The following is a 13,595-nucleotide window of genomic DNA, read 5'->3' as shown; positions in this document are numbered from 1 at the left end:
AAATCTGAACAGTTATCTTGACGAATATCCCCATCAATAAAATCTTGTTATGTGTCTCAAGTTCTGACCTTCGTGACATCTTCAAGGCCGATGAGCTGCTGGACTGGTGAAATGCTATTCCAGACAGGGTTCCAGACAGGATTTCAGAACTCAGTTTAATGACTTGATATGATACGTTTGATATGACCAACAGTATGCCAGTGTGAACTCATATGTCACTTTACAAGACAATGCTGAGTAAAATTTGCACATCATTGGTTTTTATTTAGATCTTAGTAGGTATTAAAAGGACATTCAATCATATTGGATTGGATCAGCAGGTAGTCTGCCATCAACTCACTGATACAGTGGAATCCCAGGTCACTGTAATTGTTGAAAATGTACATTAGTAACTCAGTGAGCATCAGTTTGAGCTCACACTAAATGACAACAGTGTCATAACTTAGTGCCCTCTTTGGTTTAGTGTTATTCATTTTTTCAGGTAACCGCGTCCTCTTATTTTCTCAAAAGCTGAGCTTTCTTTTTGGAAATAATTCAGTGCAGCTCCCCAGCACATCTTTAAATCATGTGTTTATGCTCCGTCTGCAGAGATTTCTACAGATTATATTGCAGTTTAATTAAATTCTCTCTCTTCCCCTCCCAACCTTCTTTTAATACACCTGCACAAAGTTGCACCTGCTCTTTAAGGGTGAATAATCCCCACACAGGGCCCATTCCAATTGTATGAACATTATTAAGAGCAGGAGGTCCATGCTTATATCATCCTGCCATTTGCACAATCTTTCCCTAAATGCATATGCATAAAGAAGGGAAAAACACTCATTTCACAGATGATGTACTTTAACAAAGCCTTTCCACGATGTTGAGTTTGTTCGATAGATAACGTACATTTTAAATCACAGAATGTATTTGAGGCAAGATGCACGAGGCATTGTGAATCTGGCCCCCTCTCTCTTTGGAAAATGAGCACTGCACAAAATATGTACAGTTGATGGTGTAAAACATGTATTTATTTTAATTTAAAATGTTTAAATGAAAAACAAATTGCATTTTTCTTTCTCTGTCTTTCTATAGCTCCATGTGGAGGACAGTATGGTGGATCTGAGGGAGTTGTTTTGTCTCCAAACTATCCCTTAAACTACACCACAAGACAGACTTGCTCCTATTACATCACTGTGTCCTCACAGTTTGGTAAGTACATAAATTATCACACTCACATGTGTAAGCTTACACTGGACGTTGTCACTGAATCATCTGCATAAATAATCATTTATATTATTATTCATTTATCTGACTTTTTTTCGTTGTCCTGCCTGTTCGTCTTCCTCAGTGGTGTTTGGTCAGTTTGCTGTTTTCCAGACAGCGATGAATGACTCAGTGGAGCTGTTTGATGGAGCCAATGAGAACGCTCGATTGCTCAGCTCCCTGGCTGGGTCGCATTCAGGTGAGTCTCCTGTTGGCTGATGGTGGTGTCAAACTCAGCTGAAGCAACGCTATTTGGTCATGCTGCAATGAAATTAGCTGTTGTTTGATTTTTTTTTGTTCTTACACTTATTATGACTTAGCGTGGCATTATGTTTTCCAAAAGCTGCCATTCATTTCTAATGTTTTGAAGTGCTTTTCCTTTTTTTTTTGTGCTCCTGAGCACATCTTTGAGAGAGGAAAATAATGATATCGTCGGTAAGAAAGCAGCTCTTGGGGGTTGTAGAACACAGCACCGCTGGTCGTTATCACAATTTATTTGACAGTGATGTATTTGGTGAAAACCCATTATGGGTTATCTTTACAAGAGGAAATCAGCAGTGGAAAGCATCTCACTGGGGCATACAATATACAGCAGCACTGATACTCCTTTACACAATCCTCACTTGGTTTCCTTTCCCTCCAACTTTGACTCAACCCGGCTTGCCATCATTTTGAGTCAGTACACAGTAACATACTCAACATGGATGGAGATTGACAGATGAGCCTACGCTGGTGTTGATGACATCATATGGAGAATGAAATATGAAGAAATATTGATTAGCATAGTTGTTGGCAAAATATGCTCTCATTGCTGCAGAGTTTCATGTTCTCCTGTTGTGTGTAATGGCCTGGGGGCATGCTGCAGGGGAATCTCATTGGAATTGACATTTAGTTTCTTTGTATAGAAATAAGGCATTTTTAAATATTTTCTCTGTATTGTTTATTCAGCTGGGTGCTCATGGAATCATGAGCTCTTTAATGAAGGACAAGACTGCAATTGGCAATAAAAGTGTCTTTCCAAAATTGGAGAAGAGTAGAGTTTGATGATGAAAACATCAAAGTAGAGAAAATACAAACATATCTCGATAGATATGATAGTTCCTCAGGGCTTTTTCTTTTTTCTATGCTCTTTTTGTACCTTCCTTCATTGCGTGGATTAGGGAGTTTATTTCAACATAATATTAACTAGGAGGATGTAATGCTTTTTGAATGGCTAAACATAGATGATAATAAGATTTTTTTCTTTCCAACGACTATGTATCTAAGTTAGTTCAAAGGAAAGGGGCCAGTTTATATAATGTTAAATGGGTGGCTTATTCCTTAAAGTTAATTTGGGTTTGAAATTCCCCTTTTGGCTAAAACTGGCAGCAAACAAAGAAACACACCAGACTTTACAAAATAGTGTTAGCCGCATCATTACCCTATAACACATGCACGCATACATGCACATGCACACACACACACGCACACGCACACATAGTCAACAGCTTTGTAGCACATTGTTCAGGCTAACTGACTGATTATCCTGACACACAAATGTATTAGCACACACACGCATACCAAACTTACACATACGCACACACACATCCTGACGCAGCTAATGATGGTTCTAAATGTCAGCCACAACAGACCATGTTTTTCTCATTTGTCACTGTTACTTCGTTTGCTTGTGTATGCTTGTGCATATAAATCTCTGTGTGTATGTGCCTGTGAGTTGGAGTGTGTGTGTTTGTTCTTGCATTTCTATTATTGTGAGGACCACATTTTACCACGAGGCAAAAATGAAGGAGAAACCCTGCTAAGTGCCGAACTATGAATGTAAACCAGTGTAGCTAAATGTATGAGTGTCTGTGGAGCAGACATGCTGCGTATGTTTGTGTGCGTGCGCCTGTGTGTTCATATGGAACTGTATGTATGTGTTTTTAGGAGAGAAAATAAAGCTGTTTTATTTATGTGTGTGTGTGTGCGCATGTGTGTGTGTGTAATTGTTTGTCCCAGGAGAGACATTGCCATTGGCAACATCCAATCAGATCATGCTGCGGTTCAATGCTAAGAGTGGCCAGTCAGCTAGAGGCTTTCACTTTGTCTACCAAGGTAACTCTCACTCTGTTTGTTTGTCTATCTCTCTTTCTCTCACATATATACACATACGCAAGAAGTTGCATTCAAGTCAAATTCAGCATGAAAGTCTCTGTTCTGATAACCACATTGCTGTTTCCTCTCACTTTCTTCTTCTCTCACTAATTAATTACTGTCATCATTATAGCTGTGCCTCGCACCAGTGACAGCCAGTGCAGTTCGGTGCCAGAGCCTCGCTATGGCCGGCGGATCGGTTCAGAGTTCTCAGCTGGCTCTGTGGTCCGGTTTGAATGCAGTCCAGGCTATCTGCTGAAAGGATCCAGTGCTATCCGGTGCCAAGCCGTGCCAGGCGCCCTTGCACAGTGGAATTCAACAACACCAACCTGTATAGGTAAGGCTAACCGACCCTGAAATGTACAGACAGAATAACCAGCTAAATCATCTACTCCAAACAAGAAATCCTTACCCTGAATCTGACTGTGAGAGCTGGGATTTTTGACATGAATTCTAACAAACTAAATGTGTGCCTGTGTGAAACCTCTCTCTGCTGAGAGCAAGGTTTTTGCAAATAGCTTCAACTGTCACCTCAGTTTATAGCATAAGTGATGTTTGTTATCATATTTTCTCTCTCTGGCTCCCTGCAGTGATAATTTGAACACCATATTGTCCCTGGGTATGCAGAGCCACATTCCAACAACCTGTCCTATCTGTTAGCTATTTAGTTAATAAACTTAGCCAAGAAATCCATATTTTATGTCTTCATTCTAGTTCCCTGCAGTGGCAATTTGACTGAACGTCGCGGTACAATACTGTCTCCTGGCTATCCTGAACCTTACCCAAACAGTCTAAATTGTCTGTGGAGGATCCATGTCAGTGAAGGGGCTGGGATACAGGTACAGATGTGTTTACATTTAGAAATAAACATATAATGTAGAAACGCTAACTCTGGAAGATGTGCACAAAATTGGACACCATGATATTTATTTATTTATTGTCACCGTTTGCTCGTCAGATCCAAGTGATGACGTTTGCTACCGAGCACAACTGGGACTCTCTGGAGATCTACGATGGAGGGGATATGACAGCGCCTAAATTAGGGTCATTTTCTGGTATGACAATGCGCTCACATACACACATGAATACACAATCTTGTGCACAGACACCCATGCACACAAACACTCCAGAGATCTATGATGGATGAGATATGACAGCTCCTAAACTATAGATATACACAAAAGCAAACACACATATATATAGATTGACAGACACATGTGCACACAGGAACACACACACACACACACACACACACGATTTATGATGAATTAGATAGGACAGGCCTTAAACTGTAGACACACACTTCCAGCATGCACTGGAGGTCTATGATGAATGAGTTGTAATACCAAAACATATAATATATATCTTATATAAATAATAAATGTTTTTTATGACATGAAATTCTTCTGATATTCAGTCAGGAAAGAGGAGGAAAAGAAAAAAGGAGGGAGAGGGGGTTTCATCACAAGGTTGAGTGAAGGATGGAGGAAAAAGAGATGGAAAGAGGGAGAGAAAGACGACAGGGTGGGATAAAGAGTGATCTAACCTTTTACAATTTCCCAGCGGAGTTTCCCCTGTGACCTGCCCCAAGCACATACCTGTCACACACCTATCACACATAAAACATGCCGCCTATAGGGCAACACACACACACAGACATGCGCACACACACACACGCACAGAAATGACTGTGCCCTTCTCAAGAAGGCACACCGGGGAGCTGCCCACTGTAACCACAGTGATCTGGTGTTGGCCACTGAACAGCTTCACTGGGGCAGATGAGGGTTGCTTCACATAAGGACACTAAAATGCTAGCTGTCCATGGAGGGCGTGGGGTTATTCACCTCCTCTACACATAATTTCCCAGCTGGTCTCGAGACTTATGCTCAACATTTTGCTCGCTGTAGAAGCATCGCTGTGTGTTTTTAACATAATTTCTTCCCGTACGCCCAGTGTTGTGTTACATAAATGTTTTTTTTTTGTCATTTTTATGTAAATTAATTTGTATTTTTGTCATCTGGTGAGCATTTACTCACAAAACACTGTTGTTATAACCAGTCTGTGTAAGATATGAATTTTGAATAGGACAACAAACACTCAGCGACTGGTTCAGTGTGTATGTGTTTTCTCTGTCTTTTACAGGAACCACTGCTCCAGCTCTGCTTAACTCAACCTCCAATCAGCTCCTTCTACACTTTCAGAGCGACATCAGTGTGGTGGCAGCAGGGTTTCACCTGGAATACAAGAGTGAGTTAAAGCTTTTAAAGATTGACAGATGATTTTAGTGCTGGGGTAAAACCACTGCGGACTGTATGTTGGGTGCCTTCTCACCAGAAAACACGAATGCACACAAATCCACAGACGCACACACACGCGCATAGTTGCAGCCAAAACTTCAACATCAAATAACAAGAGTCAGTGACCTGAACTGGTACCGCCTGAAAGCATACACACATACTGAGACCCACATTGAAGCACACACGCAGAACACACACCTAGAGGGACATAAACAGGAACACGTAGACCTGGACACATACATACACATACACATGTGATTTTGCTTGTACCAAACATGCACAAAAGTCCAACTAAGGCATATACATACACAAATATGTAGACAGACAAAGGTATAGACGTGGATATTAATATCATGCATTTAAACACATACACACCTGTCAGGGCATGGTTGTGCTTTTCAGTCCTTTGTAGTTGTTTTAGCTTAGAATCACTTCTAGATCAATGAACATGTCCCCTTCTGTGAGTGAGTGTGTGTGTGTGTGCGTGTGTGTGTGTGTGTGTGTTCAGGTGAGTGCACACATTCATGGCTCAGTGGTCTGGATTTTTGTGTCTATGTGTCGACACGCCATCACTAGAAATGAAAAGCTGAAAGAATGGTCACTTGTAGGGACAGTTCATTGTCTCTATGTCTCTATTGCTGCTTGTGTTTTCTCTCATCTTTTTACTGCGGCTTTTATTACCAGATGTGCCAGATCCATACCTGACACTTTGCTTTTGAACTGGGTCCCTTCCTGTACAGTATCATGAATAATCCTCAGATAAAAATGTTTTTTTTTCTCAGGCCTGCAACACACATATTACTGAGTTGAGAGCAGTGCAGGTGGTCATCTTTTTGGGCCTTTTTGGATTTTCTTCTTTATCGTGTCTCCTAGTTTCCATGGTGAGAGGATTTTGGATTGAACTGTGCTGGCAGGAAGGCTGGGAATAGGCTGGGTCCTCTCAGGTCTTTGCAACCTAGACTCAACTTCCTATTTATTTTCCACCCCAGCCAAAAATTCTGTATTGATGAGGACCTCTAGCTAGGATTACCCAGAATGTGCTCAGATTTCCTTCTAACTTTTACTAGATCACCAGTTTGAATTTAAATCTAAGATGGGCCCATATAGACGTCTTTTATGTGTATGTATTTGTATGCATCTACAGAACTTCCAATTTTGTATGTGTGTTTATACTTGTCCATGTGTGCCAGTCAGTGTGTATGTGTAGCTCAGCTTTGTTGTTGGTGACCTCTGCCTTTTCGCCATTTCACTACAAAAGTTATAAAGCAGTACACGGCTGACAGTGAGGCAGAGACAGGTTATCTAAGGAGAGTGAAAGCGGGACAAAAAGAGAGAAGTGCAGGCAGATCTTGTTGATATTATAAAGATTGACTGTCTCTACCTTTTTGTGTGAGTCACTGTCTGTTATTATGTGGACAAACTAACATGATACATACCACTGACATACTGTTAGCCAGCAAGGACCCTTTTTGCTGCTATCACAGGAACCAATTAAATGCTGAGCACCGACATTTTTCCACCAACACCTTCAAAAAATATATATTACAACACCATAAGAGCTCTTGCAGGACTCAGATGGTTTTGCTTATCTCAAAATGAGTGCCAACACTTTTATCTGTAGCAGAATGTGCTTCGCGTTTACCTGAGAGGTTCCTTAACATGGGGTCTTGCTACAAAATAGGCTTTTAACTTTTTCCATGAAATGCAAAGTTTTGCCAAGATTGGTCAGTTTACCTGTTCAGTAGACGATAAGAACATCCATCCATCCATCCATCTGGAGGAAGTTTAGTCACACAATGCTCAGTGTGCACAGAATTTTCATTGTACTGTCTCCTTTTTCTCACTATGTTTCCTGTAGAAACAGGTAAAAGCAAGACCTGCTGTTTAGCTAATGTGCTGCTAAAAGTTCTCTTTGTCAGCTTTGCAGTAATGTGGGAACTTGTATGAGTGAACAAAATCATCTGCTGGGGAGATGGGAATGATTGTGGTGATGATGTTCTCATCATTTTAAGCTGACTAAAGGGACGTTCTCTTAAAGGGCAGAGTGAGACATCTATCTCCCTTGTCTGTCCTCCAGTAAACTGAAACAGAAGTATAGTAAATCCAGTCAGTTAGACTTAAATGCTGACACTGTCTAGCTGTAGTCTAGTGGCCCTAGTGGGGTGGTTTGCGGTACTGTCAGCATTTTGCAGAGCATCGCTGCTCTGTCATAACCAGGGAAAAGAGGGAACAGAGTGCTAGCACAGAGAAGGAGAGAGAAAGAGAGAGTTGGTCAGCCAAATGGAAGAGTTTCATTGATCAGTTGTCCTGACAGCCTGCTGATGCTCTGCTTAATAATACCCTCCGTGCGTCTCTAAGTTACAGTCTCATGTAGCAATTTCACTTATGCTCCATCTATAAAAAGTCCCACTCATCCCTCTCTGCAAGCACATACTCATGTAACAGTCAGTCAAGCACACACACTCACAAATGTCATACTCTGAGGCTGGGCCACCTGGACGTGTGTGTGTGTGTATATGTGTGTGTGTGTGTGTCAGTGTCTGTGTGTGTGTGTGCGTGTGTGCATGGGTAAGTGTGTTTGTGTGCACAGTGGGATCACATCGTTTTGCTGGTAGGAAGGTAGATAATGAACCAACAAGACCAGAAGCAAACACACACACACACACACACAAACATTCAGTCCTCTCTCTCCTCTTTTTTTACTCTCTATCCCTCTTCCAACCCTGTGTTGCCATGGTAACCGCTCTAGGGCAGTCTCCTGCGGAAGTTTCCAAATGAAACACACAAGCTGACACAAACACACACACGTATGAACACACAAATACACCCCTACTGATCCTATTTGATAAAGGGCTGGCTGCTGTCAAACTTATTAAGGATGCGTTTAACATTTATTGTGCTGGGAATACACAAACAAAGTCATTACGTTACCTTCACATATTTTTAAGCACATTTCAGAGGCCGCTGTCACCATTGACGATGTACAAGCTTTTTAATTGTACTAGCTGTCAATTCATGAATGGGCTCTTGTACATTAGAAAAAAAACCCATTCAGAGTATTTATAAATGAATCTGCCACATTAGTTCTTCATCAAATGAATCTAAACATTGTAACTTTGTCATTTATATTGAAAAGCTTAAATTTACTTTGAGACTATTATCCTGTGGAATGCAAACAAGTGCAATGTACAGAAAATAGGTTGACAGCTTTGTTCTGATCCGACTGTGTCTTGTAAAGGATAAGAAGACGACAGTCTATCCGTCCTGCTAGGTTGATATTATACATGTGCATGTCTGAAATACACTCATGCACAAACAGGACCCAGACACATGCATTGCATGCTTGGAGAGATGTCAGAGCGAGCGGGCAGCCTGTTAGGATGATACCCTGAGCAGTTAGGGGTTCAGTGCCTTGCTCGAGGGCACCTCTGTAGTGACTAGGAGGTGAACTGGCTACCAGCTACCAGCTCTGACTGTTCAAGTCGAGCTGGACCTGAAACAGCCAAGTTTCTATGGATTAAGCTATTGTCACCACTGTTTTCATTTAAAGAGGAAGGTCACACACAGGGGAAGGAAGAACACGGTAATAGCAACGGTAATATTTTTGTTGTAGTACTGAAGCAGGGACAGGACAGAGGAGGGAAACTGTTTACCATCATTGGAGAGAGGACTAAAAGGATTTTAAATGGCTAAGATATGCTTGATAGTAATGCTCATAACAGAAATGTGGATTAAGCTGTCTAGAACTTAAGTAGGTGATGATTATGGCACATGTACTGTATTTCTCTTTCTCTGTATTTGTCCGGAGCACATGACTTGAGCCAGAGGCCAAGCAATATTTACATAGAAAACTTATGATAAAATAATTAATAGTAATGACATAGGACACTTATTTTGTCTTTTTTTTCCTTTTTTGTAGCTGTTGGTCTGACCACCTGTCCAGAGCCAATGATCCCAGCCAATGGTATTAAATCAGGGGACAGATATATGGTGAATGAGGTGGTAGCATTCTCCTGTGAACCTGGGTACACATTACAGGTAATGGACACAGACACTAACTGACCAATAAGCAAATGTATTGATATATGTGCACATAGTTTTAGATACGGACTGTACAAATGACTGGTTTTTATATAATGTGACTGGTTTCAATTCAACAGGAAATTAGATTTTTAGATATTGTTGGAAGCAGACTAGATATTGTGAGTCACAAGCATCATATAGAATTAAATGTCCACATTAGCCACACTTAAGTATTGTCATTTTCTTAGATGAAGTAAAACTCTCTAATTTTCTCTTTGCTGTTTTCATTTGAAAGAAAATTCCAAAAATGTTTTACTGACGAAAAATGTACCAAGATTCCCTCCTGTATTTTTCTTGAGCCTAACTAATGGCATTAACACTTTCAGGGCCACTCCCACATTTCCTGCATGCCTGGGACTGTGCGCCGATGGAACTACCCCCCTCCTCTTTGCATAGGTAATACACACACATACACACACACACAAACACTGCTCTGCTGTTATGATGATTGATCTGTTACGCTCTAACCGTTCCTAACTTTTGGCCAGGAGAGGAGATGTAAGCGTGTCTCCATCTAAAAACTGTTACAGGTTTATGGTCTCATGTTCTTCACAGAGTTCTCTGGCACTTTTGATCCATTTCTATCACTTATTTTCCATTTTGAGTGTAATAAAATAGTAAACTGGTGAAAATCTGTTTATTTAAATCACTGATTAAATGTCAGTGTGTGGAAAGTTGCTCATCATGTATTATTCTCAAATAGCATTATTTTTTTTACAAGAGCAAGTCATCTTTTAAACTTTTTCCTTTTCTTTTCTTTTCTTTTCTATGGGATTTCTCCCATATAAAGACTTTTGCCTTGTTACTTGCTGAAACACTAAAATGATGTAATCTGGCAGTTGAATTCTTGTTAAACTTGTTAAATCAAATAAATAGTAATGGATGAATGAGAAAGTGTTGTTCGTAACTATGACTTACTTGGTATATTTAATGTTCTGATCACCTTCAAATCAGAATTATGGAAGCTGACACTGGGTCAGTGATCTAAAGGATCCATGCACCTACAGGGACCAAACTGAATTTTGTACCTTGTGCTCAGTGCCAAGGCCTAAGTTCTGCAGTAGTGTTAAGGGACCATGATTACATTGACGTTTGTGTTTAGGCCTGAATAATTCAGTCCTTGGTGAAAAGGAAGTCAATTCCAGTTAAACTCAACTTTGACATGTCAGGACGAACTAAAGCCACAGCCCCCTCCTGTATGTGTCAAGTGCAGCATTTTCTATTTCAGTCAGAAACACTTGCATCAACCAAATCATGTCCAAATCTGTCAATAGAAAGTGGTGACATAAAAGGATTTCATAAGATTTTAAATGCATAGCTGTCACCACTGGACCCGTAGGACTGAAGGTCCAAGCTTCATAAAGTCTCAATTTGAAATTCAATCATGATATCCAGCCTCTTAACGACTGGTTTCCCATAAAATACAAAATAAAACAACATAATGTACATAATATTACATACATAATAATGTACATAATATTTTTCTCTATGTTCCTTCAATCGCTTTTTATTTTAAAAATAATGTAATATTTGAAAACATTTTCAATAATGCATATACGCGGTTGCTACCCACCAATACAATCTGTTGCAATCCAATTCATCTGTTCTGCCATAGAGTCTATTTTTATGATGCCTATAATATTCGTAGAGCTGTTGATTTACATGCTTTAGCACTGAGGTGAATTATGTGCAATTTTAATGTTAATAAAAGCTCAGACCCCTTTGGCTGCTGCTTGTGGCTGCATTTTCACATATTTTTTGCTCTTTTTTTGCTGTGGTGTAACTGTCTTTTTGCTGAAGTAAAGTGTACAAAGTAATGATCTCTACTGTCAATTGGTCATGTGTTGCCTGTTTTAACAATGTGTGTGTTGTGCCTGTGTTGTCAGCTCGTTGCGGCGGGGTGTTGTCTGAGATGAGTGGTGTCATCCTTAGCCCAGGTTTCCCTGGCAACTACCCCGGCAACCTGGACTGCACCTGGCAAATCACCCTGCCAACTGGATATGGTAAGCATTATGGGATGGAAGAGCATTCCTAAAAAGAACGTGTCACTTTCAGTTTATCTGTCGGTGTAGTTGGGAGACACAGATCTTCCTTTTTAGCACAAAATCTGCAGTAGTAACACATGGTTTATTGAAAGCTTCACCACATGTTTAATTGGAGGCTGACACATGGTCTGTGCTGTTTAATGACTACAGTAACTGATGGTTTAAATAGCACACAGTTTTCACCTCTTTGTTTGCATGGTACACATGCCGCTGTGTGCTTACAGCTAGTTTTTAGCTGCTATTTTATTATATGATTATTATTTTCATAATGATACTTTAGATCAGACACATATCGACTTTGTGTCAGACAACAGAACTGCAGTTGTAGCTTTGGTACAAGTTGTCAAAACATAAAAATAAAAATATAAAAGTACCAAAAAAGATATGGTCAGAAAAATAGTTATCACAGGAATAATTTAAACACACTGTACTTTATCTTTATCCACACAACAATCTACAGTATGTTATATGTGCACGCTGAAAATAAATGAAGATGTGAAATAGTTGTTAGACTCTCAGTAGATGTTCTCAGATCCATACATTTTAGGCTACCTATATGGCATGAAACTAAACATCCCTTTGGCTAAGAAAGTCACATACTCAGTATTATGTGTTGTTCATAGTCGATTACATTCTGTGTTTGTATTCCAGGAGCTCATATTCAGTTCCAGAACTTCTCCTCTGAGGACAACCATGACTTCCTAGAAGTCAGGGCTGGACCACAGCACAGCTCTGCTCTTATTGGACAGTTTACTGGATCACAGATCCCCCCACCTTTGCTGAGCACTACCCACCTGACCATCATCCACTTCTACAGCGACCACTCAGAGAACAGGCCAGGATTCAAGCTGACCTATCAGGGTGAGTTCACATGCAATTTTACACTAAAGGCCACAAAATACGAGGTATGCCTGCAGGCGCTTCCACATGAAAATGCCCCCTCAAGGCTCCTTCAAGGAATAGACTTTTATTCAAACTGAGCCTACTGTTTAGTTTCTTCATATTTGGGATTGGCTTCACAAGTTGGTTGCTTGAATGATTTAGGGAAAAAAAAGAAATGGTCTCTTCAAATGTTCTGAATAAATTAACATCCAAACCTAGTGGCCAAATTACAAAGCCTTTCCAACACCAAGAAATGAAGGGTGGGATGAAAAAAAACCTATTGCTATGAGGTTTTGAGCTTTGATCCATGGATGAGTCATGCTAAAGACTTAAAAAAACCTCATGGCTTCCCTCTCATCATTAAAAGAGATGGATTGTTAGTAAGCCCCTGTGAGAGACTGGCATCTTGTCCAGCAGGCTTTACTTGTAGCCCTAAGTGCTTCACTTCAAAGACAGAGGAAAGTCACTGCAGGCCTATACACCAGCATAACTAGAGTAAGACTTACCAACTTGTGTATCAGCTCACTCAGACTCACATGCACATAATCATTTTTCCTTTTTTCCTCCTCATTTGCAATGGCCAAGTCCCCCAATGCTGCAGTCCTTGTCACTGCTAAATCTCACTGTTGGCGTGTGGAGGTTCTGGACATGTTTCCTCACATGGAGTTGCACGAGTTGCTTTTTTTCACATGACAGTAAAGATCTTTGGCAGGAAGATGTAATACACACACGTTCAGAGTACCCTCAATAGTGTTGAATAAACAGAAGTGGTAGTGCTGGGTGCATTTTTTTCACCCCTACATCACTCAAAGATACAAACACAGGCTCTGAAATCAGAGCTTGAGACGTCGTGTGTACATTCACAAAACCTCAGCAGGATAAGTGCTTGGTGCCAAGAAATTTGTATGAG

The 13,595-nt window shown here is 40.4% G+C and overlaps 1 protein-coding gene across 1 annotated transcript in view; it reads left to right on the top strand.

Annotated features, from left to right (window-relative positions):
- Positions 1-13,595, top strand: part of csmd1a (CUB and Sushi multiple domains 1a) — a 313,136-nt gene that overhangs the window by 242,637 nt on the left and 56,904 nt on the right. The window contains exons 33-43 of the mRNA XM_070832290.1: positions 1,075-1,191; positions 1,331-1,444; positions 3,244-3,339; positions 3,512-3,715; positions 4,093-4,217; positions 4,337-4,433; positions 5,521-5,625; positions 9,595-9,713; positions 10,085-10,154; positions 11,645-11,761; positions 12,455-12,664. Coding sequence (XP_070688391.1) covers positions 1,075-1,191; positions 1,331-1,444; positions 3,244-3,339; positions 3,512-3,715; positions 4,093-4,217; positions 4,337-4,433; positions 5,521-5,625; positions 9,595-9,713; positions 10,085-10,154; positions 11,645-11,761; positions 12,455-12,664 — 1,374 coding nt within the window. The remainder of the gene's footprint in view (positions 1-1,074; positions 1,192-1,330; positions 1,445-3,243; positions 3,340-3,511; positions 3,716-4,092; positions 4,218-4,336; positions 4,434-5,520; positions 5,626-9,594; positions 9,714-10,084; positions 10,155-11,644; positions 11,762-12,454; positions 12,665-13,595) is intronic.

Source organism: Pempheris klunzingeri, chromosome 1 (assembly GCF_042242105.1).
Source record: "Pempheris klunzingeri isolate RE-2024b chromosome 1, fPemKlu1.hap1, whole genome shotgun sequence".
Classification (NCBI taxonomy): Eukaryota; Metazoa; Chordata; class Actinopteri; order Acropomatiformes; family Pempheridae; genus Pempheris; species Pempheris klunzingeri.
Note: the sequence above shows the minus strand (reverse complement) of the source record. Positions and strands in the feature narration are given on the sequence as shown.